Here is a 25,426-nt window from a genome sequence, read left to right on the forward strand (position 1 = left end):
TGGGATGAGCAGAGTGATCCAGGGGACCATTGGCCTTCATCATTTGGATGGGCAAAACCATCAGGGAGTGGTCATTCCCCACCCCTCATAGACAGGAAACCAAGGGTCCCCCTTATAACAGGCTTGTTTAAGGGCCCAAGTCAAAATGTAGCTGGTGTTAGATCTGGGAATCAATTCCCTTTGCTCTTCCCTGCCGTGGCTGTCCAGGAAGAAGTAGGCATAGGGTCTACATGAGGCAGTATCCATAGTGTTTGAAGATGCAGGCTCTGAGCCAGACTGTTTGACTCTTCAATCTCCCTTTGCCTCAGTTTCTTCATCTGAAAAATGAGGATAGTAACAGTACATACCCAAGGGAATAGTGAACATTAAAGCACTTAGGATAGTACTTGGCATTTATTGGGCATCCAGGAAATATTGTTATTAGCAACATATATTTCTAGGCCCAAGTCATATCCTACTGTACCCACCCAAAAGGGTACATTTATGCAGGTGAAAACTGGATAGGACAAACCCAGTAACTAAAAGATGTCACCAAAAGCTACTGCACAGCCTCTGAGAAGACAACTGAAAGGGTAGAGTCCTTTCCATGTTGGTTGTACCTGGATGGATCTTAAATCTTTTTTTTTATTATTAAAAAATAATTTAGCATCACTTGATCCTGGTCTGCAACAATTCCCCATACTCCAATCTCCCTGAGTCCTTTGCCCCAGACACACCCCTCCCTGTCACACCTTCTCCTGCAAATAACTCTGGGGGTGCAGTCTTTCAGTTGAGCCTCACCTGAGTTCTAGGCAGATTCTTTGACTCCCCAATCTCCCTTCAGTTAACCCCTGGCAGCCACATGGAACAGGGCTGTTCCAAGACTGCCCAGCCTCAGATGATGAGCCTTCCTGCTTCTCCACACAGGAAGGAAAGCAGCTGATGGAGGAGAAGGCCCAGTATGCAGCCCGGGTGTCCCAGAGGCTGGAAGACTTGCACCGGCTCTGGGATGAGCTTCGGGCCGCCACACTGGAGAGGGCCCAGCACCTCTCAGCTGCCAGGAGCTCCTACCTGCGCTCACAGACCCATGCAGACCTCAGCAAGTGGATCAGTGCTATGGAGGACCAGCTGCGGTCTGATGACCCGGGCAAGGACCTGACCAGTGTCAACCGGATGTTGGCTAAGCTGAAGGCACGTGAGTGGGTTGTAGACTGGGAATGTTGGAATAGGAGATGTTGGGGAACAAATCTGAAACCTGAAAGTAATTACTCCTTCTGTTCCTCTTAGCTGGGCTTGAGCCAAAATGTCTCCTGGTTCAAAACCCATCTTCTATACTCTGGTTTCTCTTCAGATCGAATAAATCTTTCGCCTTTTACAAAACCCATCTTCTGCTCCTTTGCAGTGGGTAATACAGGGATCCTGGGATTTAAATTTAAAAAAAAAAAAACATGCACGAGAAGTATAGGATAGGCACTTGTGGATTAGGAAGGATGAGTTGGGACATCCAGGGAGACTTCCTGGGGGAGACTGGGCCTTTAAGGATGGATAGGATACAGATGATGAAGAGGACGTGGGCTGCCCAGGTGCCAAAGCTGTTACCGACACTGTTCCCTTGTGTCCCAGCGTGTGGAAGACCAAGTGAATGTGCGGAAGGAGGAGCTGGGGGAGCTGTTTGCCCAGGTGCCCTCGCTGGGAGAGGAGGCGGGAGATGCAGACATGAGCATCGAGAAGCGGTTCCTGGACCTCCTGGAGCCCCTGGAGAGGAGGAAGAAGCAGCTGGAGTCATCCCGAGCCAAGCTGCAGATCAGCAGGGACTTAGAGGATGAGACCGTGAGTTGGCCGCAGACCTCACTCCCAGAGGCTGAGCCGGCAGCTGCCATCGGGATAACTGGCTGCCTCCCAGGGCAATTCTTAGCAGATGTCTGGTCCTCTCACCTTGTGACCCCAGAGCCATTGTGATGATTACGTTAAATATGAAAGAAAAGCCAGTTGTTTTTTTGTTTTGTTTTGTTTTTTTGTTTTTTTTTTAAGCCAGTGCTTTTTGAATGATAACTCAGTCATGGACTTTGGGATAGAGAGACTTTGGGTTCAGGATCCAGCTATGTTACCTTCCCCCTGTATGACCAGAAGCAAGTTACTTGGAACCTCAGTTCAAAATGTCTAAGTGTCCCCATCTGTAAAATGGGGACAAAACCCTGATGGGGCCTTGGGAAGAACCAGGCAGACACAGCAGGAGAGAGCTCTATCTGACCCAGGGTGGTGAATGCTCAGGGAAAGGGTGGCAATGATTGTCATCAGCTATCCCTGCCTTCTGATTTCTACAGCTCTGGGTGGAAGAGAGGCTGCCTCTGGCCCAGTCAGCCAACTATGGCACAAATCTACAAACCGTGCAGCTGTTAATGAAGAAGAATCAGGTGAGTCCTTCTTCACTTGGTAAGTACCCCCACCTGTCCCTGCCCTGCCCATGCCCTGCCCAGGGCAGAATGCCCAGCCCAGCCCTGACCTGTAGAAGGCCAACAACAGCCAATTATTGTTCTTGTTGGTAGCTATGGGGCCCCCAGATCCATAAAAAGAGCAGCTTAGGTGATGGCAGAGAGAATTCTGGGAAGTACATGGCAGGGCCAGTGCTGGTAAGGGATTGTCCAGATGCTTTGGGTTTAGAGCCATTCAGAACCATCAGAGCATAGATGAGTGAGTACAGGACCCAGAGGCCCTAGCCTGGGATTTAATGTACTTTATTACTTCTGTATCCCATGGCCTCCTGGAAAGGAAGCCCAGAGCTCCTGGTTTCTTTCCCAGTACTGATTTGCCCCTCTTCCAGGACTGAGCCTGGCCTGTTAGGTATCCTCAGGGCAAGTAGTTTCCATTTCTTTTGCCACATGAGGATACTCATGGGGCTCAAACCCCATTAGGAAGCCACTAAACTCGGTCCCTGAGCCATTGGAGTAATACCATTTGCTGTTCTGCTCTTTCTTAAGCCTAATGGGTAATTTCTGTGGCCCTGATCAAACCAGAAATGAGCAGATACTATACTTCCTCCTGTATCGGGACTATGAATATCCTCTTATATCTTCTACGAAGGCCAGTTGTATGGACTTATGGTGCCTCTGTGTCCAGCCAGGGGCTGGCCACAGACCCTGCTCTTGAGTAGAAAGTCACTCCTCCTGCCTGATCTACCCTCTGGGTCAGGAAGTGGGGGCAGCCACAGCTGAGAGCAACGAGAGCCTGGGAACATATCCCAGAGAAAAGCAGTGTGTCCCAGAATGCCAGTCAATATTGAGCTCCTTGGGGAAGAAAGGTCAGGGCAGACAGTACTTCCTCAAAATAACAGCATCTGACATCTCACAGCGCCCAGAAACTGTGCGAGGATCTGATTTACATTTGAAGAGGTGTCTGAAAAGCTCCCTCCAACCCTTTGCTTCCAGTTGATATGACCTAGTCACAAAGGCTCCAGTGGGCACAGGCAGGGTTTTGGGCTAGAAGGTAATGGGTAGGTGTTAAATTCACACCACAACCTCCAGTTAAAGGTAGAAAACAGTATACTTGGGGCCTCAGGTTCCTCAACTGTAAAATGAGCCAACATCTGTCCTTCTAACACCCAAGACTTTGATTCTGTCTGGCCTCAGTGTCATTGCCTAAAAGATTCTCAACTACCCTGGATGAAGATTGCTGTTTCAGGAAAAGGGCAAGACAAATATGGATGGGATTTCCCTCACCGAGAAGGGGAAGATAGTCTTTTGGGAGAGCATGGCTGGCCTAGTAAAGATAACTCTAGGCTAGACTGGCTACAGCTTAAGTCTCATTTTATCATTCCCTCTACTGTGGTGGTTCTCAAACTTCAGTATGCACCAGGCTCACCCAGAGGGCTTGTTAAAACACAGTTGATTGACAAGGCTCCGTCTCAGGTCTACTGAATCAGACTTTGGGAGTAGAGCCTGATAATTTGCATATCTATCAATATCCTAGGTGACTCTGATGCTGTTGGTCTGGAATCCCACTTTGAGAACCACTACTCTAAAGGTTATCCATTGCAACTAGAACAAATCCTGCGTGGTACCACATGAATGGTTCTTGACTCCAGCTGTGCATTAGAATCACCTAATTCCCTAATTGGGGGAACTTTTAAACCTATAAATGCTCAGTTCTTACCTCAGATCAATTACTTAAGACCCCTGAGGATAGGGCCCTATGTATGTTTTCCCAGATTATTCAACATGCAACCAGGGTTGAGAACCTCTGTCCCACCTGATCTGGCTCCTGTCTTCCTCTAAAGCTCACTTCTCATCACTTTGACCCTCCATCATAGTATTCTAGCTTTCCTGGCCCTCTCTCTGGCCTGTAGATAGTCTTGGCTTGCTCCACCCCAGGGACTTTACACTCGCTCTTCCCTCTTGCTGGCAACACTCCTCCCCCAAATCTTTGTGTGGTTGCCTCTTCCTCACCACTCATGCCTCACTCAATGCCATCTCCTCAGAGAGCCCCTTTCTGACTTCCCCAGCTCAAGGAGCCACCAGCACACCTCGGCAGACATTCTCGATCTCGTTGGGGTATTTTTCTCATAGCACCCAGTATCCACATTTATTCACTAATTTGCATGCTTGCCGTCTGCTCCCTCTCCAACAGTGTAAGCTTTATGAAGGCAGGGGTCTTGTTGATCTTGTCCCTTGTTGAGAATGAGGCCCAGGACTTAGGAAATAACTGCATAACTGTGTGTGGGACACATGACGTAGGAAGAATATGTCATAAAGGAAGCACACTGCACAGAAGCCTAGAGAGGAATTGCTTTAAAAGAGAGAAAAACCTTTTAGGATCCCTAGCAGAGGTGGTAAGATCCCAGGGAAAGAAAGAGGCACACAGAGCTGACGCCATGGTTGTTTGAGTTCAATTGCATAGACTACGCAACAGTGTCAGGATTGAGATTCTGAATATAAAGGTAAAAATACATTTCAGCTAGTTAGGTGGCTTGTGGATATGACCGGTTCTGTGTATTTTAAATACTGACAGTCACTGTACTGCTCTTGTGTACTGCTCTTGCCCCCACCCTCCAGATGGTTTTATTTTTTATTTTTTATTTTTATTTATTTATGATAGTCACAAAGAGAGCTAGAGAGAGGCAGAGACATAGGCAGAGGGAGAAGCAGGCTCCATGCACTGGGAGCCCGATGTGGGGTTCGATCCCAGGTCTCCAGGATCGCGCCCTGGGCCAAAGGCAGGCGCCAAACCGCTGCGCCACCCAGGGATCCCCTCCAGATGGTTTTAAAGGCCATGGGGAAATTGTAGAAAGGGAGGAGATTAAGTGTAAGGAGCCGAGAGCCCACATGCAAGAAGCAACTAGGCTCGGACCCAGAAAGTGAGTCACTCATGGGTAATGGCCCATGGAAGAAAAAGGTGATCTAGTCACCCGAGAGAGTGGAAAATGCCATTTTGGTGACCACGTGTTTAAGTAGGTAATAATACAAGGTTCACAAAAGATTTGAGAAATAGAAATGGGACGGAGAGCCAAAATCCTAAAATCTGGACAAGGAGTAACAGTCAACTCTTGTCTCACATGGAGCCAGGGATGCTAAAATAAGATGTCAAAGGCCATTTAAACATTGTTTTCCTTTCTCCAACACGTACAGCTAAGAAGCAGGCTGTGCTCAGACGCAGGAAGAATAGGGAGCAGAGAGAGCCAATTTCAAATGCCAGCACTGTCACTCACTGCCCACAAGTTACTTAACTGCTCCGCACTCATCCTAGAAGGCTGCAGGGTGGCAGACGGAGAATACTGTGGCGTGCCTAGCACTGTGCCTGGCACATGGTCAGGGGCAGTTTTTATGGCCACCACCTGCTCTGCATTAGCTTCCCTGAGTGGGAGGCTGCCAAGGTGCCAGAGGTGGCCCTGGGTGACCTGATGCAGGCCTGGCCCCCTACATAGTGGGGAGGCCTCACCTCCGAGCCCTTCCCCTCTGGCCACAGACGCTCCAGAACGAGATCCTGGGCCACACACCACGGGTAGAGGACGTGCTGCAGAGAGGGCAGCAGCTGGTGGAGGCGGCAGAAATCGACTGCCAGGACATCGAGGAGCGCCTGGGGCACCTGCAGGGCTCGTGGAACACACTGCAGGAGGCGGCGGCCGGGCGGCTACAGCGCCTGCGGGATGCCAGCGAGGCACAGCAGTACTACCTGGACGCAGGCGAGGCCGAGGCCTGGATCAGTGAGCAAGAGCTCTACATCATCTCCGACGAGATTCCCAAGGTTGGCCCGGGCCGGGGGTGCCAGGCTGGGAGTCAAGGCCAAGAGGAAGAGCTGGGGCTGGGCAGTCAGTGGGCAGCCACCCAATGACAGTCCAGGTGTGTGAGGACACCCGCCGCAATATACGCCCTGCAGCCGGGTGCCCCGTTTGCCAACTTAGATAGGATCTAACCCAAGATTTACTCACCTTTTTCGTGCCACGGATTCTGTACTGATGGATTGCCATGGGAGGGAGGGGGAGATGAGGTGAGGTGTCTCTAAGGAGGTCTTTATGGGGCCAGAAGATCAGAGCTGGACCTGGGAGGATGGGTAGCAGAAAAGAATCAAGAGGAAGGTAGGGTATTGCTGGGAAATAAGTATCAGGAAGGAATCATGCACAGTTCTCTTGTGAGGGTCCCACGAGCCTGGCTGCACCCCACCCCTCACCCCTGTCTCAGGCACCTCCAGGAGCAGGTGCCCTGACAGTCATGCCTCCTAGGATGAAGAGGGTGCCATTGTGATGCTGAAGCGGCATTTGAGGCAGCAGCACACGTTGGAGGAGTACGGAAGGAACATCAAGCAGCTGGCTGGCAGGGCCCAGAGCCTGCTGTCTGCAGGCCACCCTGAGGGGTGCGTGTGCCACCTGGAGTGATTTGGCTGGGTCACGGGCATCGGGCCGGGGGCCCCACCAAGCGGGATCCTCTCAGGTCCCAGTGGGAAAACAGCAACAGGTTCTGGGATGACTGGGTTTGAGACAACTGCTTTCTGGAAGGCTGATTGGTCCAATTCCATTTCACGCCTTGTTTTTTTTTTGTTTGTTTGTTTGTTTAAGTTTTCTCTCTTTCTTTCTTTTTTTCTTTTCTTTTTTTTTTTTGTAAGATTTTATTTATTCATGAGAGACACAGAGAGAGAGAAAGGCAGAGACACAGGCAGAGGGAGAAGCAGGCTCCATGCAGGGAGCCCGACATGGGACTCAGTCCCGGGTCTCCAGGATCAGGCCCTGGGCTGAAGGCGGCGCTAAACCACTGAGCCACCCGGGCTGCCCTCACGCCTTGGTTTTGCATGAGTAACTTCAAACAAGGCCAACAGAGACCTAGTTTGCAAAAAGATCAGAAAATGGGGTAGAAAACTATACTCTCTTGGTGAATCAAGAGCTCCAATCTCCTGAAGAGTTAGATTATGCCAAGAGATACTCCAGAGTAACTTTGCTCTTCCCTTTATGGTCCAGAAGGTACTTCAGGATCTCACTGTGTCTCAGAAAAATCATTATATAGGTGTGAAGATAGAAAATCCCACCTGTCTAGCCAGTTCTGCAGATGGGTGCCCACTGGGCCAGACACCTCAGGCTGCACTCCCCAGGCCCGGTCCTGTCCTCAGCTCTCTGCAGGGCATCCACAGCTGTGGGGCTTCAGCAGCCACCCTAAGGATTGTGCCCCTGGCCCTACAGGCCCCATCCGGGCTGCTGCGTCATCGGCCTCCTTGGGGGAACAATGAGGGACTCCCTTTTTGTCTCTCTGAGCCTCCCAGAGTGAGGGACAGGGGTAGGAGGCATGGTGTCCAGCCAGGACACGTTTTTGGACCTCCCCTGAGGTGTTGTGGCCTCAGGGATGGCTCCTTTCTTTGCCAGCACTTCCTGGGAAAAGCTGCTGTCCTTTCTCCTCCCTTGGCTTCATCTATCCCTGCCATGGGGCTGGGGAGTTGTAGATCGGCTCCTCTGAGCTGGCTGCTCAGGGCTCTCTGCCTTTATCTCTGAGTGCTTTCTCGTTTGGAATTCCAGGGAGCAGATCATCCGACTTCAGGGACAAGTGGATAAACATTATGCTGGGCTGAGGGACGTGGCAGAAGAACGCAGGCGGAAGCTGGAGAACATGTACCACCTGTTCCAGCTGAAGAGGGAGGCAGATGACTTGGAGCAGTGGATTGCAGAAAAGGAGCTGGTGGCCTCTTCCCCTGAAATGGGGCAGGACTTTGACCATGTTACTGTGAGTACTCACAGTAACTGCTTTCCCTGTCTTCTTTGAAGCCCTAGACACAGGAGCAGTCATCCCAGACACACACACACACACACACACACACACACACACACACTCCTGCATAGAGATGGAGACACACCAGTGTGAGCTTAGGCTGCCCTGGTTGCCACTTTGAGAAAGTCTGCAGCTGGGGTCATGACAAGGCCCTGGGGCCTTAATAACCACATTTCTGTTTATCCCACATCCAGCTGCTCCGGGACAAGTTCCGGGACTTTGCCCGGGAGACTGGGGCGATTGGGCAGGAACGGGTGGACAACGTGAACCTCATCATCGAGCAGCTCATCGACGCAGGCCACAGCGAAGCTGCCACCATCGCCGAGTGGAAGGATGGGCTGAACGAAATGTGGGCGGACCTGCTGGAGCTCATTGACACGCGCATGCAGCTGCTGGCCGCCTCTTATGACCTGCACCGCTACTTCTACACGGGCACGGAGATCCTGGGCCTCATCGATGAGAAGCACCGTGAGCTGCCTGAGGACGTGGGGCTGGACGCCAGCACTGCAGAGTCTTTCCACCGGGTGCACACCGCCTTTGAGCGAGAGCTCCAACTGCTGGGCTTGCAGGTAACTTTTGCCCCTTGCTGCCCACCTGCAGGCTCCAGGGACCTGCCATCCACCTCTTCCTGGGGACCCTGGGCTGTCAAGGCCTCTTCTGGCTTCTAGAGGTGAACCCCCAAGAATGGACACCAGGAGATCTCACCTCTGTAGAAAAGCAACAGCTCAGGGCCAAAAGGCTGGGGGCTGTGGCCTTCACTCATTTTTTAGCTTGAAGTAGTTCTTCAAACTGAATCCTCAAAAAAACCCAAAGCATAAAATGCCTTAAAAGACTCTTTCTCTGGTGATGCAACAGTGTGACAAGTGAGCACACGTATGGTGCTTTTCTAGCACCAAGTACTGCTGTCAGCGATACATGTAGTCACGGACTTCCCATAGCCACCCTCCAAGGTAGGTACTAGCAGTATTGGCATTTTACAGATGAGGAGAGCAATGCACAGAGAGTAAACAAGTTCCCCAGAATGTGTTAATAAACAGTGGTGCTGGGATTCAGATCCTGGCATCCTGGCCGCAGACTCCATGCTGTCAGCTACCAGGGTGTTCAGTCTTTCTACATGGGAGCTAGAGGGACCCCAGGATCTGCTTAGACCCTCTCCCTCTATCACTGGGGTGCCCCTGAGGCACCTCTGCAGGTCCATAGGGCTCCATAGGACTTAGCATGATGGAAAGGGTGACGGCAAGGGGCCCCTGCTGCCAGGGCCTTGGCAGCCTTCCAGAGGGCCCAGGAGAGACAGGCTAACTGTGGAGCCCACACCCACCCAGCGGGGTTTAGGGGTAGGACACCAAGGTGGGTCCTGCCCTGGTTCACTCGGAAGAAAACCTAGAAATTTGTCTTCCAGCTGGAGATGGGGCCTGCCATGCCCCATCTTGTGCTTTGGGGGTGCCACAGCCCCTGAGGTGGGCACAGGCCACTGAAATCTCAGGAATGAGGCTTCATAGGTATAGCCCCTTCCTTGAACAGACAGCAGACAGAATGGTTAAGAGCAGGGACTCCAATCTGCACCCCTCTCCTAGTGTGAATGACTCAGGCCACTCACTCTGGCTCCCTGTGCCTCAGTGTCCTCATGTCAAAAACAGGGATCACAATAGTACCTCTTTCATAGGGTGCCTATGAAACATGCCTGGCCCATAGGTACTCTTATTACAGTATTCTTGGGGAGATCACAGGGCAGAGAGTCCCTTTCACTCCCATATCCTCATCAAAACCCAAAGGATGGCTTGGGTCCACAGAGGCCAAACCAGGGAGCCTTGTCCCCCAGCATTGGTGGGAGGCTGAAGATCTTGCCTTCCAGAAGAGCCCTGGGAAGGAAGACCTGAAGGAGACAGACCCCTTGCCCATCAGAGGCCAGAGACATGTCTTTCTGGGGAACAATGTCCAGTTTTGCCCAACCACAGGTACAGCAGTTCCAGGATGTGGCCACCCGCCTGCAGACGGCATACGCCGGGGAGAAAGCAGAAGCCATCCTGAACAAGGAGCAGGAGGTGACTGCCGCGTGGCAAGCACTGCTCGATGCCTGTGCCGGCCGCCGCACCCAGCTGGTAGACACAGCAGACAAATTCCGCTTCTTCAGCATGGTCCGAGACCTCCTCTCCTGGATGGAGAACATCATCCGACAGATTGAGACCCAGGAGAAGCCCAGGTAAGGGGTGACATCCTCAAGGCAGCCCCACGCCTCAGCTGCTTTGTCCCAGAGGCTGGCAGACCAGGGCATTGCCCGAGGACTCCTCCTTGGAGGGGTGGTCTTGGACTGTGGGGGCATCTGGGGCTGGGTCCAGGCAGAAACTGGGCAGCTCGGCATCTACTGGAGGGACCGACCATTTCAGAATGAAGGGAGCCCTAAGAGTGGCAAGAAAGACCTCTGCCATTCAGACCTGATGACAGCAGGGCAATGACCACAGCTGTCAGTGAAAACAAGTGCTTCACACATCTGTAGCTAGGCAGGTCCAGGACTGTGCACTCTTCCCCCAGGGCTGGGGTGTGGAGGCCGTACCCCCCAGCTTAGGAAGGAGCTTGTTGTCCATGATGGGTAGGGGCAGGCTCATGGCAGTGAGACCCTTTGCAGGGAGCGGCTCTCCACGGACTGTCTTATTGGCAGAGGTCGCTGGCCCATCTATGTCCCTCTGCCCTCAAGTGCGTGTCCCAACGGCCAAGACTATATATATATTTTTAAGTTTATTCACGAGAGACACAAAGAGAGACAGAGGAAGAAGCAGGCTCCCTGCGGGGAGCCCAATATGGGACTTGATTCCAGGACCCTGGGATCATGCCCTGAGCCGAAGGCAGACACTCAACCACTGAGCCACCCAGGCATCCCAAGACTGTATATTTTACATCTTTATTCAGAATGCAATTCACATTACATACCATTCAGCCACTTAGCATGTCCCATTCAGGGGTTTTTGCATGATCACCATGTACAGCCCTCACCACAATCTAAGTTTAAAAGACTTTCATCACTCCAGAAGGTAGCCCTGTACCCCTTCACAGGCATTGCCCACCAGTTCCCTCCTCTCCCCAGCCCCTGGCAGCCACAAATCTGCCTCCTGTCTCTCCAGATTTGCCTGTCCTAGACTCGTCACAGGAAGGGAATCATACAGTACGTGGTCTTTTGTGACTGGCTCCTTTCACTTAGTGCGATCCTTTTAAGGTTCATCCACGTTGTAGTGAGTGTCAGAACTTCATTTCTTTTTATCGTCAAATAATATTCCCAGGCTTTTTTTGGGGTCCCCAGACCCCCAGCCCATCCCCTGCCAACTGACCAACAGAAGATACTAGGGCACCAGCGTTCCTGCTGGGGCTGGATTAGCAGAGGACTCCCTGGCGGCCCAGAGAGAGAAGGAAGTGGGGTCAGATTCCCAGGCAGGTGGGGGGCAGCCCTGTTGGGCAAGACTTGGCATCAGGCAGGCCGGAGTCACCCAGAGTTTCCTTCTTCCCCAAACTCCCTCCCCGACCCCTTGACCCCACCCCACCTCCCAGGGATGTCTCTTCAGTGGAACTGCTCATGAAGTATCACCAGGGCATCAAGGCAGAGATCGACACTCGGAGCAAAAACTTCAGCGCCTGCCTGGAGCTGGGGGAGTCCCTGCTGCAGAGGCAGCACCAGGCCTCGGAGGAGGTGAGAGGACAGCGGGGTAAAGATAAGCCTGTACTCTCGCCTGTACTCTTGCCAGGCCAGAGAGCTTCCTGGGAGGGAGCCGTGGGCCATGGTTTCCCTGAGGGAGACTTTCACTCACAGAGCATCGGGGTTGTGTGCAGGCCCAGGGATTAGAGCCCCACCAAACCTACCTAAGGTTGGCAGCTTAGTAGGGGAGAGCAGGCTCATCACCCACCTAACCACCCACATGCGTGCGTGCTTTGGCGTTGGCAACATCCATTTCCTAGGAGAGGCACTCGGGCCTCAGAGAGGTTAAGTCACTTGCCCAAGGTTGCACAGCTGGCAAGTGGCAGGGCCAAGACTTGAAGTGAGGTCCATGTGACCAATCCCAGACTCCTTTGCAGGACCATTTGCACACCACCTCAGACAAGGGAAAGCCCGAATTGTTCTCTCTCCCTTCCCACAGATTAGCGAGAAACTGAAGCAGGTGCTATCCAGGAGAAAGGAGATGAATGAGAAGTGGGAGGCTCGTCAGGAACAACTCCGCATGTGTGAGTGCACTGGAAAGGGTCCTGCTGAGGTGGGGGCAGGTGATTTTGATTGCCTAGAGAGAGGAGCCCCCAGAGCACCACTCATCAACAAGGTTCTGGGGCCACACACCTCAGGGGTCCACACAACAGACCCACACAGGCCCGCTGCCGGAAGCCCGCCCCTAACTGGCCAGCATGCCCTCTCTTTGCTTGCCCTCTGCTCCACCTGGGTCCAGGCAGAGCCTTAGTGGCTCAGCCTTTACTGGGAGGACACTGCCACTCGTACCAGGCCAGTATCCCTGTAGCCTGGGGAGGGGTCAGGTTAAGGCTCTAGAGCCTCCCACATGTTTGATCTGAGGCATGTCAGATCTCTGTCTTCTGCAGCTGGAGACTCAGGAGAGGTGGAAAATCCTACCACTCAGGTAGGAGCTACACATGAGTCTTGATGGCTCCAAGATTGCTTGGACACGATTGTGTGAGATAGCCAAGGGCTGGTCAGAGAGCATTCAGGACAAAAGCCTGCTCCTCGAAAGGAGACATCTAAGTTATGTTTTGTTTTCAAACTAGTATTTGTTCTAACTAATGTGTTTTTCAAATATAACTGTGGATAGAGAAGAGGAAGCCCCCCCGCCCGCCCCACATGGTGTGGGAGGGAGTGGCCACCGCTGAGCAGGGTGTCCAGGTGGTTCAGGGACACCTGTGAAGGCCTCCTGCCTGACCGCCCGCTCCTTGGCCACTGGCGGCCTCAGTGCTGCGTACTAACCGGCCCTTGGGCCCCGCGGCGGGTCTGTGGCTTGCTCTCCATGGCAGTACTGGAAGTGTGCCAGTTCTCGAGGGACGCGTCCGTGGCCGAAGCGTGGTTGATTGCCCAGGAGCCCTACCTGGCCAGCCGGGACTTTGGACACACGGTGGATAGTGTGGAGAAGCTGATCAGGAGGCATGAGGCTTTTGAGAAATCCACAGCCAGCTGGGCGGAGCGCTTCGCTGCCCTGGAGAAGCCCACTACGGTGAGCCGGGAACCAGGGAACGGACCCGCAGCCCCCGCAGCCACACCCTGGGGGGTATCTCAAGTCGTTAGGCACCCACAGTCAGTGTAAAAGGCTTGGCCAGCAGCAGAGTGGGAAGGAAACCGGAGACGTGGGAAGTACTTCTAAATACAAAAGACATAAAGGAGTAATTTCTAAAAGAACAAACACCAGGTGTGTTGGGAGCCAGCTTTAGGGAAGGCTGGTCTGACAGCAAGCAGGCTCTTCTCGGTGGCTACTCTGATACCCTGGGCCTTTTCTTCCCCCAGCTGGAGCTAAAAGAACGCCAGACCCCAGAGAGACCCGAGGAGGAGAGCGGGTAAGTGTAGGGAGGGCCAGGCGGTGGACTTGGCAGGAACCTTTGCAGAGGAGGATGGGTGGGAAGGGGAAGGAGGATACTTTAATCAGAAACAGCCCCCCTGATGTTTTAATAATGCGCATGTGACCTGTCACACCTGGGCCAGTAGCCAGAGAAATCTGGAGTGTCTGCAGCCTAGAGGCAGAGAGGAGCTTTTGTTTCCCCCAAATCCACCTTCGGGGGATCCCTGGGTGGCGCAGCGGTTTGGCGCCTGCCTTTGGCCCAGGGCGCGATCCTGGAGACCCGGGATCGAATCCCATATCGGGCTCCCGGTGCATGGAGCCTGCTTCTCCCTCTGCCTATGTCTCTGCCTCTCTCTCTCTCTCTCTCTGTGACTATCATAAATAAATAAATTAAAAAAAAAAAAAAACAAATCCACCTTCGGCCTGAAGACCTGGTGCAGAAACAACACGCGCCCCCCCCCTGCTCTGGGAGCCCCGGACTGGGAGATAGTTGGAGCGTGTTTGGGGAGCGGAGAGTGGGGAGCTGGGCCTTGAGGGGAGGCAGTGGCCTCGTCGAGGTGGTTTCTAAAGAGAGGCTGCGTCTTCCTTAGGCCTCAAGAGGAAGAAGGCGAGACAGCAGGGGAGGCTCCCCGAGGTCCACATCGCACAACCACCGAGAGGACGTCCCCGGTCAGTTTCCTGTCCTTATGGTCTGGTTCCTTGGAGTCCTTGCTGCCAGAATCCACTCATCCCTACTAGGCTCAGCCAGGGCAGAACCCGAGGACAGGCACGCACCACCCACTCTTCCAGACAATTCCTTCAGATCAGGATTCTTTTTATTTAGGTTTCCTTAATTTCTAGAATAATTCCCCGCTCCTTCCTTCACCCCAGAGGAAACTGACATGCCGGCCCACTGGCATGACTCTTACTAGTTTGATTTTACCTAGTCTAATAAATTTTATTGTACAGATACATCACCATCGACATTAGGAGAAACAGTTTATCCAGGGAAGATTTATTTTTATATACCATTCTCCCATTTTCCCTCTCATTCCATCCTTAATACAGCATGCCCCCCCACCACACACACACACACTCTCTCTCACAAATAGACCATACGATCTCGCCTGCCCCAGCCAGTGAAGTGGGGACAACCAGCCCTCTAGCAGATCCCTCCCTCCTACTCAGAGATCCCCCTCCCCTTGGTGCTCCCTGGCCTGACACCTGTGGGCTGGTGAGCTTGGATGTGGAGCTAGTTCTGAAGCAGGATTAGGCCTCAAGGAGCCCTGCAGCAGTGAAGGAAAGCCCCAGGGCTTCTGGGTCACCAGGCTAGTCCCCCCAGTTTGTAGAAAAGAAGGTGTGCATCTGAGTCCTGGCCGATGGAAGTGTTGGGAAGATCCAAGACAGAACAGCTCCCAAACGCTCGGTGCACATGGCTTCAGGAAGGAATAGGTCCATTCACTGAGAAGACCCAGGGTGTCTGTGCAGGGAGCCCAAGAGGCTGTAACCCCAGTCTGGGAGAAAGGCCCTGGAGAGCAGCTTAGAAGAAGACAACACTTCAGCCCGTGCCTTGCATGGCTCACCAGTGCATGTACCCCACCTGTCCAACTGCCTGACCCAGCTTGCCTACACCTTTAGGGAGATGGATACTCTAGATGGAGATTTCCCATACACCAACCACCCCAGAACAATCATGAATATATCCCATGCAGAATCCTGGTGAGCTCTGTATTTCAGCCCTACTCACTCTTCACACACACACACACACACACACACACACACACACACACACACCCCGCCCCCCGCCTCCAGCCTGGCCAGTCCTCCCTTTCTGAGCTGCACCAGCCTCCGTGTCCAGCAGAGGGCACTCCTGGGCTCCCAGTGGAGGGTCCCTCCCTCCCACAAGTGCCCTCTGAAGCTCCCATCATCGCATGTGGGGTCTCTGGTGGACTTCGTCCCAGGCCCCTTTTCCCCAGAGACCGCCCCTACTGGAAGGAGAACTCTGGGGGCTGCACGAACTGTGGACGCTGGGGCTGGGACTGTCCTGCACTGCCTGTGCTTGGGCTGTTCATCCCTGTGTGTCTCCATGCAGTGGTGTCCTGGGGCTGCAGGCTCTTTTGTGACCACCTGAGCAACTCTGTGATTTGTGTCGTGTACGTCTGTGCTAATGTAATTATGTGTGCATCAGAGCTGCCTCCATCCAGCACCTGAATGTCACTGGGTTTGGGGGAATAAAACGTGCTTGCACCTGAGTTTATCTCTGGAAGGAGGAAATGAGCCTACATTTGAGCCCCTTCCCAGAGAGCCAGCCACTCTGCCAGATGGGAAAGTGCCTGTGTTTGGTATGGGAAGAAACTGGATGGCAAATCAAGTGAATACCAGGCCTGAGGCCTCATGGAAACAAATTTTTCTGCTACTTCTCCTTTCTGAGCCCTTTGTTGGGTTTTTGAGGATCTGCAAAACTCCAAGGGAGGGCATGATATCCAATTGGTCTTTGATGTGAGAAGAGAGGAAAATGGGTCCCGTGCAGGCTGGGACACTTTACAGAAACCGCAGGCCTCTCCCAGGAAGGGCTGGCAGTGTGCTTTGCCCCCTCTCCGGCCTGGCCTGGGTCATGGTGGCTCTCCTGCTGTCCCGTGTGTGTGCTCTGGTGTGGGTGCCCTGTAGAGTGGGTCCATGTGATGTTGCTTTATGTGAAACCCATCACTAGTGCATGCTGGCTTCCTGCTTGGGGCAACAGATGGGAGTGTACCGGGCACCGGAACCCCTGCCTAGGCTGCTGCACACCACGGGGTGGCCAGCTTGCCGGCCCCAGCCCCGTCCTCCCCGGGTGCACGTGTCGCACAGGGACTGCAGTGCCCTGCCACGTCAGGCTCTTCCTCAAGCACATCACTGTCCAACGCATTGCCTTCCTCACACCTTCCCACATTAGAGCATGTTCTGGTAAAAAAAAAACAACCACCACAAAAAAACAATCTATTCACACAGGTAAGTATGTAAGTATGTGTGAGGCCAAGCAGAAAAAACAAGATATCACAAAAGCCAAAACTTCTGGAGTGGAAGTCAGGACGTTGGGTTCTAGTCCTTAATTCTGCTGGAAGCTTCCTGCATGATTTTAAACAAACCACCTAATCCTCCTGGGGTTCCTCACCCTTATAAAGCCCCCTTTTAGGGATTACAGAAAGTCCAGAACATTCCTGTATGTCATCAATGTACCTAAATAAAGGGAGAAGCTGGGAGAGGCGGCTTTCCCCTGCTTTCCTCTGGTCTCATCCTTAGTTTTAAGGAGCCTGTTCGCTTGTCAGGTACTAGTTGGTGTGAGACTGGAGATGGGAAAGAAGAGGTAAAGGGCTGAGGTGTTTGCCTTTGTCCTTGTTCGGGGAAGACCGGCAGGGTTGGGCCTTGGCTCCCGCCAGGGTCTGTACCCTGAAGATGGTTGGGCCCCGGGCACTGGATGGGGGCCTGGATGCTGGCTGAGCCATTCCTCTTCTTCTTTAGTGCCTGGTCCAGTGGCACCCTAATACTCCCTTCAGGGGTTGGGGTGTCCTTAAGCATTCTCACCTTCCAGGCCCAGAATCCCTGGTGTAACATCTGTGGTGAGATGTTGTGACTGCTTTCACAGAGGAAAAATGGTATTGCAGAGGATCCAAGTCACCCCAGGCATCAGGGTCCCCGGCCAACACTGCTGGGATGTCTTCTGTGCACTGCATCTGTTTCTTGGCTTTGGGATGGGAATTAGGGCCCACTAAGGAGCTCTCCCAATGGGAGGCAGCTGGGTCAGTGGGAGTGAAATCCCTGGAAAGGACTGGTGTTCCTAGGGGCCGTGGCAAGAGTCAGTCTTCAGGGTTGCCGCTATGGGTAGTCCTGCCCTGCCTGCCTTGGGGATGTGAGGCTCCTCCAGAAAGCAGCTGCTGGGTGGTATTCATTATCAGGCCCACCTTCATCAGGGGGTTGGAGGAAACTCCTACCCAAGTACAGCCCACAGATGTCACTCTTCCCGGGACCTTCCAAGACTGCCTGCAGCTGGCTGCCCCAGAGAGGACTGGGCATCTCCTGTAGGGAAGAAGGTGGAGAGTGAGCTGCCTAGGTGCCTTCCTTTCCCTCAGTCTCAGAAGTTGCTGTGACTTCAGGGAAGTCACCGGCACTTATAAATGTGGGGGACATGGCCCAGGCACCCAGCAGGCACTGGGTCGCGGCCAGAATACCTTTCAGCCGGTGCCTGGCTGGCTCCAGCTGCTGTCCCCCCTTGGCAGCCTCCCTGGTAGGCAGCCTGAAGCTTTACGCAGCGACCAGAGGCCGGGCTCCGCGGTCCGACGGACGGGATGTGGGTGTGTGTGGAGCAGCTGTGTTGCTTCTTGCCCAAGCAAGCTTTCCCCGTCCTTTCTCCCCGCCCATGAGGCCCGACGGAGCTGCTGCTTCAGGCATTTTTCAACGGATGCGAATCATATTTGTTCATAATGAGCAGAAGGGGCCTGGGAAGGACTCAGGTTTTCCCCTACACCTGGGTGTGGCCCTTTCTCCCCAGGATGCCTGAATCAGCGTTGGTGAGCAGGGCTCTGCCTGCAGCCTGGCACTGCACCCTGATGCACCAGGCAACTTCTGGACCCCTGTCCACTGCTGGATGTGCTCAGCCCTCCGTGCTGACCTTCCTGGCCCTGCCTTCCTGGTTCCAAAGGCTGCCCCTGAATTCTTTCTCCCCAGCTGTGTTTCAGAGCATCCCAAATACAGACTCAGAACGGAACCCAATTAACATTGGAGGCATCTCATAAATGGGGTTTGAAGCTGCCAACTTAAGCACTGGGGGTCGGATCTCGATGGGGGAGGAGACATCTAACTCTTTTTAGCCTTTCTGAGCGGCTGGCTCAGAGTCACCACAGGATGAAGCAGCCACCAGCTTCTCCAGGGCAGGGATCGGAAGAGCCCACATTGGTGGCAGGAAGAGTGAAGACTGCTCCCAAGGAAGCCCCACTGTCCTCCCGCCTGTGATGGCAGTGAACCAGGTCTCCCCATCCTGGTCTGAGACCTTGCACACTCCTCTCACTTCACCTGGTTCCCCCCCCCCCGCCCCATCATCTTCCCTGGTGTCCCAGTTGTCATCTCAGATGGCTGTCCCCTGGGGTCCCGTGTTGAGCCACTTTGCCCCCTCATGCCACCTCCCGCGAAAGCCCTCCACCCCAGCTGCTCCTGCCTACCTTCTCTGGAGGCACTTGTCTCTGCTCACCCTAAGTTGCCATCTCTTCATTTCTCCGGCTGCTTTCAACCCAACAAAACTATCTCTTTTTCTTCTCTTGTAAACTACTGTCTTCTGAACTGTCTTCCCAAGCTGATGGTGCACAATCCGCCCCACCCCTCTTCCAGAGGACAAGCGCCCAGGCAGCAGACACTGGGGGAGTTCCATACAGTTCTTTGCTGTGGAAGTGGCTGGCTCCCCCCACAATCTGAGTGCCTGAGGCATCCGGTGATAGGTCTTGTATGGCCCCAAGCCCCTCCTCTGGCCCCTTCAGGTTTTCTCTGCCTCATCTTGTCTCCTTTAAACCGAGAATTGCATTGGGTAAGTGCTTTCCTCTGGAGCAGTAAGTATCTGCAGCAGGATTTTGTAGGAAGAACACAGTGTGGGACCAAACAGATCTGCTTCCTCTCTGGATGTGTGGCTGAGCAAGCTGCTCAATCTTCCTAACCCCCACTTCCCTGAATCCATGAAAGTGGTCCTGAGACCTGCCTCACAGGTGTAAGTACAGGGAGAGAGACTATAGGTAGAACTTTTGGCATCTACTAGATAACTTGTCTTCATTTTTCCCTTCATTTTTGCTCTGTCCATCACTGCAGTCCTTCGTCTCTTAAAAGAAGCATTCTCCATGTGAATTCTAGCATCACCAAAGCCCTCCCAAACCAACCTTCCCAGAGCACCTCCCCCTTAGTCCCCTTGTATACACACTCTGAGCTCAGTCCTTGCTGTGAGATCAGTGGGCATGACTATCACATCACAGGTGGGATCGCTCTTCCTGAGGTGCATCCTCCTCCCCTTGTTCTTGCTTATCAGTCTCTCCTTTAGAGAGAAGGCCCCTCACTTGTGTTTCCTTGCTTGGGCTCACTGAGCATCTTCTAGAACCTCCAAAACACCCCATGGTCCCAGGCCAGGTTATTTTTCTCCTGAGAGCTGGGAGAGTTGGTCATCTGTGTGCTGTCTTCTACGCCACCAGCTGGCTGGGGCTGGAAGTACACCTTCAACTCCTTTAGTCCAGAGCAGAAATGTACGCATCTTGTCCCCCCTTCTCTCCCCTTCTTGAACCTCCTTTGTGGAGAAGACCTCCGACCCTCTGCCTACTTCCCCTGCAAGCCAGCTTCCTAGCAAGCCAGGACCCTTAAAAGTCAAGCTTATAAGATTCTGAGAAGAGGTGGCCATGCTCTGTCTGTTAGGAACTGAGGCCTCTCCCTGTCTGACTACAATCCTGTGAGATCCCCAAAGCCTCTCCTCTCTGTGCCTCTTCCTCCCAATGTCCCCCAACTGGCAGCCAATGCTGTCTGTCCCCTGCCCTCCTCTGACATCGTGATCCCAGCAGCCAGCTCACCCACCCTCCTCTCAGATGCCCCCACTTCACCCACCTGTTCCCCAAGCCAGAGAACCTGGCTCCACACTGCAGGCAGCCCCTCCCCTTATTCCAGCCCTCACCTCAGTCCATTCTCCCTCGTGCTGTCACTCCAATTTATAGTCTAGACTTCTCAACTGCTCCAGCCTGAGCCCTAGAATTTCCTCCAGTCCCCCTCTTTCAGCCCCTCGGAGTGGTATCTGCAGGCGAGGTACCCTCAACAGTACAGGTGTGATCTGTGCACCATCCTCATGAGCTAGGGACTGAAGCAGCCGACTACCTTACAACACGGAGGAGAGAAGGGAATCTTAGATCATCTCCCCTCTCCAGGGCCCTTTGGCAGGACCTGCCTGTCTCTACAGCACACATGTAGCAGCTCTGGGCCCCAGCTCCTCACCTACCATCCCCTCTTGGTGCTCTATTGTCCACAGATCCCTCCCTTGTAGGCCAAGGTGGTCTCTTCATATCCGAGCACAGCATAGTTCCAGGGGCAGCAGGAAAATGCTCACCTCCTCCTCGCCCTTCCCTAGCTTTCTTTAAGAAGACAGCACAAAGCTGTCTTCCCCCTGGGGCCTGGGAAAGAAGGTCCTTCTGGCCACCATGCCCCATCTTTCTCATCAGTGGCTCCTCCCTTGGCCCAGAAGAGCAGCTCTGCTGGCCCTAGACCTGGGAGGGGGGCATCAACTGCCAAACACTTCCACCTCTTGCCCTCATTCTTGGCTCCTCCTCAAGCCCTAGCCACGGAGGGGACAGAGTGGCTTTTAAATGATCTCCACATGAACAGTCAAGAGCACAGAAAAAAAATCTTTGCATACATTGGAAAACCCTATTTTCTCAAACCCATGACATGGCCATGTAACTTTTGATCATGCAGGCCATGGCCTCCAAATGTCCCTGCTAGGGAATGTGAGTCAGGCGCTTATTAGGCGGAAAAAGAAGAAAGGTTAGGATTAAGTTGGGAGGCAGTACTGGAAAAATCTGCCTTTATTTCAGAGAAAGGAGAGAGAACAGAAGCATGGGAAGAATATGTGGATACAGTCCCTAATAAAACCAGTCCCAGGAGGGCAGGAGCTGAGTGAGAAAGGCAAACGTGGCAGTGAGGATCTTCTCTGACACCCCACAGCAGGTGCAGGGAAAGCTCTGGCCCATAACCAAGAGGAGCATGCAGCCAGATGGAGAGGCAGGGGATGAAAAGAGGCTCCACTTTCTGCATTCATGATCCACCCTCCACCCCCACCCCCACCAAGCTTTATACCCAATCAGAGGGGTGGCCTGATTGAGGCCCCAGCAAAAGCCCAAACCCAGGCTCCCAGACTCATCCCTGCCAATCCTGCCCTTCCTTCCTGCTAGAGGATGATCCAGGCAGGGCTTTGGGGCCTCTAGATCCTTGTGGCCAATGCTAGCTCACTGCAGACACTTTTAGATACAAGTATGCTACAGATACTTAAAGATGAGTATGAGCCAGCCACAGCTCTCATGGGGCTCTAAGACAGGAAAAGACGAAAGACCTAAAGACATAATTAAAAAGACAAACAAAACAAATCCCTGGCCTAATTCTAGAGTGCATGCTGTCACTTCTGATACTTATTAGCTGTGTGGCCTTGGGTAGGTCACTTAACTTCTCTGACCATAGATTTCCTCGTAGATTGAAGGTGTTAAACGAGGTTAGTGGTTTTCTAACTTTTCAGTCATAGTATCCTTTCTTTAAAGATCTTACTGGAATCCCAACTCAAAACTATATACTGGACAGTCCTAATTCAATGGGATACTACCTTTCTTCCAACCACTGCGTCAGACATCTGCATTGAGTCCGTCCATTGCTTTACTACCATCTTAGGCAGTCTTTGGTCACTTCGAGCTGTTAAAAAGCATACCCAGTGTGTTTCGGTGTAAAGCTTCAATCTGCTATCAATGTAGTGTCCACATTCTCCCATCCACTACTTCTCTATTTCAGGTGGGATACATGGTCTGAAGGACCCACAATGGGGAGCACAGGGTCCCTGCTCTACTCTGGCTCCTCCAGGCCTCCACCTTGTCAGGCAAGAAGCAAATAGCAAAGGGGGTGGTCTCTCCTGCCTGGGGGTGGCTCTGGGCCTCCTCGGCTGAGGCCCTTGTTCTTTCACGGGTCTGGACGTAACTTGCTCAAGGACCTGATGCTTGATGCTGTAAGGTCTCTAGAAGTCAGGCCTTTGAGGCAGGGCTCTGACCAGATGGCTCAAGCTAGGCTGCCTTCGCTCATGCTCACTTGGCACACAGAATCTACCCATAGGTGCCCTTCCTGGTTGCCCCCTACTGCGGCCATCAGTCCTACCCTCTTCTGAAGATCACAAAGGCCTCTGCATATGGGGAATGGGAGGTCTGCTCCCCTCCTTGTGGATGTCTGATGTACACCCCTCACTTGGCAGGGGGCAGAGCACCCCACCACCCACAGGGAAGTACAGGGAACTAAAAGCGACAGCCTTCCCCCAAAGCAATGACTTCTTTTGTGGTGACTCTCGACTTCAGCTGCTCTTTACAGAGTGTGAAGCTTATTCAGAAACACCAACGTGCTGACCCCACTCCAGGGTGTATTTTGCTAAAGTTCCCAAGGTGACTGTAAAAGGCAGCCAGGGTTAGGAACCACTGCCCTACTCCAACAACTCCCTGTGCAAGGACGGGAGCAGGACCAGTTAGTCCAGCACTGTGACCAGGGAGGATCCAGGTTCTCCTTTATAAGGTGATAGGCGAGACTTATGGCCGGGTCTCCTTGGCTCCGGGGCCTTAGACACAAGCAGGTACCAGCGGTTTCCATTCAACATCCATTAACATGTTTTTCACACCTGTGTCAGCAGTGGAAGCCTTCATATGAAATCTTGCTGGTGCCTGCGTATAACTCAGTTGCAGGAGCAGGGGTAGGGGCCTGGAGCCACGCAGTGATCCAGGGCTCTGCCAGTAGCACCGGAAAGCCCCAGCATTGAAGTCATCACTCAGGCCCCTCCGCTTACTCAAAGAATCTCCGGTCACTACGTTAGAGGTCAGGAAGGAGTGAGGAGGGAGCCAGAGGCATGGGCAGAGTCTAGGGAAGCAGAACCAGAGAGGAACCAGGCTGGTGGGGGGTGGGGGTGGGGGTGGGCTCAGACTTCCCGGTCCTGCGGAGTAGCCACCCCTGGGTCTGAACCCCTAGCAAGGTGTGCTCCTCCCATATGCCCCTGAGCAGGGGGAAGAAGAGAGGCAGTGGCCTCAGGACCTGCAGCCGCCCCTCCCTCCAGGGCCGCAGGAGAAATCCAGTGGGGATGAGAGGCCCGCCACAGAGCCTCTCTTTAAGGTCCTGGACACACCTCTGAGCGAGGGTGATGAGCCTACAACGCTGCCAGCCCAGCGGGACCACGGGTACAGCGTGCAGATGGAGGGCTACCTGGGACGCAAGCATGACCTGGAGGGGCCCAACAAGAAGGCATCCAACAGGTGTGTGAGGGAGGGGCCCCCGGTGGGTGGGGCAGGCGGCTCCCAGGGGCTTCTCCACCTGCAGAGCCTGTGCAACACCACAGCCATGTGGTAGGGGAGAATGCTTTTTTTTTTTTTAAGATTTTATTTATTTATTCATGAGAGACGCAGAGAGAGAGAGAGAGAGAGAGGCAGAGACACAGGCAGAGGGAGAAGCAGGCTCCATGCAGGGAGCCTGATGTGGGACTCGATCCCGAGACTCCAGGATCACACCCTGGGTTCAAGGCAGGCGCTAAATCGCTGAGCCACCCAGGGATCCCCGGGAGAATGCCTTCTGAGAACTCCCGGGCCCCGCTTTGGGCCAGCATGATGGGAAGAGCATATCTTCAGTTTGAACGATGAGTTCAAACCCTATGCCCCTGTAGAAGTTACTCCACCTTCGTTTCCCCATGATGAGGAGAACCTGCCACCTTGGTACAGATTCCCAAGCCTGGCACAGAGTAGGTTCTCAGTGAATACTAGCTACTATTCTTATCCCAGGGCTGGGTAACAGGTAAGGTCTTGACAGTAACAACAGATCTTGACCAAGTCCCACTTTTTAACCAATCTGGGCTGGTTTCCCCAGCTGTCAAATAGGAGAATGGGGTTGGCATACATGGCTTCCAGAGGTCCCTCCCAGTGCTGTCATACAGCAACTCTGTGACCCTGAGGAACTCATTCGAAGGCTGTGTCCTTTCCTGGCCCTGAGGCAATTATGTCCTTGAGTTCAGTCTGTCCAGGGCTTTCTACCCAAGGTCCCTGGGGGCCTCTGTTTTCAGGCATTATGCCAGGGCCTCATGGACACAGAGCAGCATCACGAGGTTGAAGCCAGCCATGTTCCCAGGGCCAAGTGGCAGCATACAGAGTCTGGGCTGGGCAGGGGGACATGCTAAAGCTCAAATTCCAAAAATGAACCTGGGGACCCAACCACCCTGAAGTTTATTATTGATACAGAGTCCACCAGAAATGGGGAAACCAGCATTTACTGAGCTCCTACTATGTGCCAGGCTTTGTGAAGACCAATTACATCTTCACAACCACCTTGTGATATCAAGGTTTCTATTTTGCAGATAGAGAAACAATTTCAGAGAAGGCATTTGTTCAAGGCAGGATTTTACTCCAGGATACAGCTCCTCCTTAGCAACGGCCTTCCTTGGGGTACAAGCTCAAAGAAGGTAGTAAGAGCTACAGGAAAGATATATCTTTCCTGGAGGATCTTCTCTGGGTGTCAGAATCCTGGGCTCCATGAAAGGGCTCTGCTGCCAGCTTGTCCAGTACAGGTCAAGTTCTCTCTGAACTTGCTATCCTTCCTCCCTCTGTGCCCTGCATGCCTCCACCTTCCTGCCCCCTACAGGGGGGGAGGGAGGAGGACGAAAAGCTTACTGTTGCTCTGTTCCCCAGCATTCATTTCTATGAAAAGTGAAGTCACCGCATGTCCCATTGGTCAGTGAAGGGGCTGAGGTTAGCCCACACATGAGCTTCTAAGCTTGTCACCAAACATCAGTTGAGTCTTGATTTACACAAAAGTGTTTCTTAAAAAAATGCTAGGACAGTATACTGGGCATATCTCAATAAAGCAAAAAATAACCAGAACAAAATGCTACTCTATTCACAGTTCAGTGGTGAGAGTCACATATACTCATGGATG

The 25,426-nt window shown here is 53.1% G+C and overlaps 1 protein-coding gene across 2 annotated transcripts in view; it reads left to right on the top strand.

Moving 5' to 3' along the window:
- The window catches only part of SPTB (spectrin beta, erythrocytic), a 122,666-nt gene that overhangs the window by 93,040 nt on the left and 4,200 nt on the right, over positions 1-25,426 (top strand). For both annotated transcript variants that reach the window (XM_055304504.1, XM_055304505.1), the window contains exons 20-33: positions 907-1,170; positions 1,603-1,809; positions 2,304-2,393; positions 5,938-6,216; positions 6,692-6,822; positions 7,970-8,174; positions 8,414-8,788; positions 10,175-10,419; positions 11,757-11,895; positions 12,341-12,425; positions 13,215-13,411; positions 13,699-13,748; positions 14,341-14,419; positions 23,513-23,760. In XM_055304504.1, coding sequence (XP_055160479.1) covers positions 907-1,170; positions 1,603-1,809; positions 2,304-2,393; positions 5,938-6,216; positions 6,692-6,822; positions 7,970-8,174; positions 8,414-8,788; positions 10,175-10,419; positions 11,757-11,895; positions 12,341-12,425; positions 13,215-13,411; positions 13,699-13,748; positions 14,341-14,419; positions 23,513-23,760 — 2,594 coding nt within the window. The remainder of the gene's footprint in view (positions 1-906; positions 1,171-1,602; positions 1,810-2,303; positions 2,394-5,937; positions 6,217-6,691; positions 6,823-7,969; positions 8,175-8,413; positions 8,789-10,174; positions 10,420-11,756; positions 11,896-12,340; positions 12,426-13,214; positions 13,412-13,698; positions 13,749-14,340; positions 14,420-23,512; positions 23,761-25,426) is intronic.

The sequence above is a fragment of the Nyctereutes procyonoides genome, unplaced genomic scaffold, assembly GCF_905146905.1.
Source record: "Nyctereutes procyonoides isolate TBG_1078 unplaced genomic scaffold, NYPRO_anot_genome, whole genome shotgun sequence".
Taxonomy (NCBI): domain Eukaryota; kingdom Metazoa; phylum Chordata; class Mammalia; order Carnivora; family Canidae; genus Nyctereutes; species Nyctereutes procyonoides.